The sequence below is a fragment of the Pundamilia nyererei genome, unplaced genomic scaffold (assembly GCF_000239375.1).
Source record: "Pundamilia nyererei isolate P.nyererei 1_Seehausen unplaced genomic scaffold, PunNye1.0 scaffold00559, whole genome shotgun sequence".
Lineage (NCBI taxonomy): Eukaryota > Metazoa > Chordata > Actinopteri > Cichliformes > Cichlidae > Pundamilia > Pundamilia nyererei.
Window position 1 is genome coordinate 141,573 of NW_005187960.1, and position 1,882 is coordinate 143,454.

The 1,882-nt window shown below is 48.7% G+C and overlaps 1 protein-coding gene across 1 annotated transcript in view; it reads left to right on the forward strand.

Moving 5' to 3' along the window:
* Positions 1-1,882, forward strand: part of acot11a (acyl-CoA thioesterase 11a) — a 24,128-nt gene that overhangs the window by 15,224 nt on the left and 7,022 nt on the right. The window contains exons 6-7 of the mRNA XM_013907855.1: positions 69-204; positions 962-1,082. Coding sequence (XP_013763309.1) covers positions 69-204; positions 962-1,082 — 257 coding nt within the window. The remainder of the gene's footprint in view (positions 1-68; positions 205-961; positions 1,083-1,882) is intronic.

The following is a 1,882-nucleotide window of genomic DNA, read 5'->3' on the forward strand; positions in this document are numbered from 1 at the left end:
TGTGTGTGTGTGTGTGTGTGTGTGTGTGTGTGTGTGTGTGTGTGTGGTACCTCCTGACCCCGAACCAGGTGACCTTGAAGCCCATTGTTCCTCTCACGCAGAAGGAGCAGGTTGAATACAGCGTGGCCGCTGAAAGGCGGAGGGTCCGAATGGTGCACGATGACATCATCAAGGATTTGCTTTCCAATGAGTCGGTGCAGCAGGGTGAGTGTGACGCACCCGGCCACGTCCCGGCAGACAGCAAAGTCTTTTCACTTCACTGCGTCGTTGTGCGTGTAGAAAGCACAGGATAGAGCAGCTGTGGGTTTACACGAGAATGTCAGAAGTGCTGGAGAAGCGTGTGAGGCTGGTGCATGACATGGGGAGGTGTCTGGCATCACAGCAGGGATCTGCTCTCAGCCCCTTCTGTGAACGGTGAGGTTTGCAGATGATGTGACCTGTAGGGAAAGCAGGGAGGCTGCAGGTAACAGGAAGGAGTTTAGATACCTGGGCTCAACCATCCAGAGCAACAGACAGGGGAAGAAAAGAGACAGGTTTCAGGGTTGATATGTGACAGAGGATTGAAACCATGGTAGTGAGAGCTGCCATGGTTTGGAGGCAGTGGCACTAACAAAAACAAGAGGTCGAGCTGGAGGAGTTGAGATGTCGGGGTTTCCACTGGGAGTGACCACTGTGGACGTGAAATGAGGATATGAGAGGAACGACTCGAGTTAAGACGAGCGTAGGGAGGCAAGGCTGCGATGGTCCGGGCACTCGCGAGGAGGACAAAGGAAGCTCAGGCAGGAGGAGAAGCCGGCGAAGCTGAGAGAAGAACATTTGCACTGACCTATACTTTAGCCTGTGGCTCCATGGCGTCTGCTGTGGTCGCTAACAAAGACAACCGTCTGGCTCTAAATGACTATCAAACTTGAATTAGTACTTTCTTCACATAGAGGGACGACTTGACTTGTTTCTGTATCAGTTGACAGCTCAGTGGGACCCAGTGCAGTGGCAGCAGAGAGGACTCGGGTGGAGAGTGTGGAGCTGGTTCTGCCTCCACATGCAAACCATCAGGTCAGTTCATTTCATGTGTTTCCCATCTGAACTGCAGCGGACGCGGCGGTTTGTCGCTGCTGTCTCGTGCTGTTACTACGTGGAATATTTGAAGGAGACTGAATTTGAAGCTGTTGTCACCAGAAACACCTGCGTGGCCTCGTTTTATTTAATTGCTTTTATTTAATCCGCTGAAGTGGAGATGCAGTAGCATTTTATTTCTTTTACTCCTTTTTTGGTTCAAAACATCAGCTCGTGGCCTCCAAACACTGACTACATCTGAGCGTAGACTGAGGCGCTGACTGCTGCTGTCAGAGCGATTTTGTTTTGGTCGTTTGCCTGTCCCATTTGGTTCTTTAGCCAGATCTGTTGTCTGAAGACCAACAAGGAGACCCGATGGATTTACTTCACCAAGTGGATCATCACGGCCTTGCTGTATTGGTCCATTTGATCGACCTTTGTTGTTATTATTTATTTTATTTTATTTTCAGTTGTTACAGACGGGACAGACATGACTGAGGGACAGGAAAGGGAGAAAGAGGAAGGGAAAGAAAAACAGAAGGGGAGAGGGACAGTGAGAAAGGAAACTTAAAAAGAGAGAGAAGAGAAAAAAATCTCCTGGATCAGCTGTTGAGAGGAAAAAGAGAAAACAAGCAAAAAACAGCAACATACTAAACACAACAGCATCGCATTAATCTAGCTAAGTGTAAACAGCAGTAAATACTGAATGTTGTTGTGCAGCAAGCAGGACCAACAGCGCACAATGTGCTTGGAAGTAGCAGCCAAGAAAGGTGTAGTTTATGTCTATGGACAGTGAACACCTGTGTGGATCAGCGCGCTTGTATTCAAA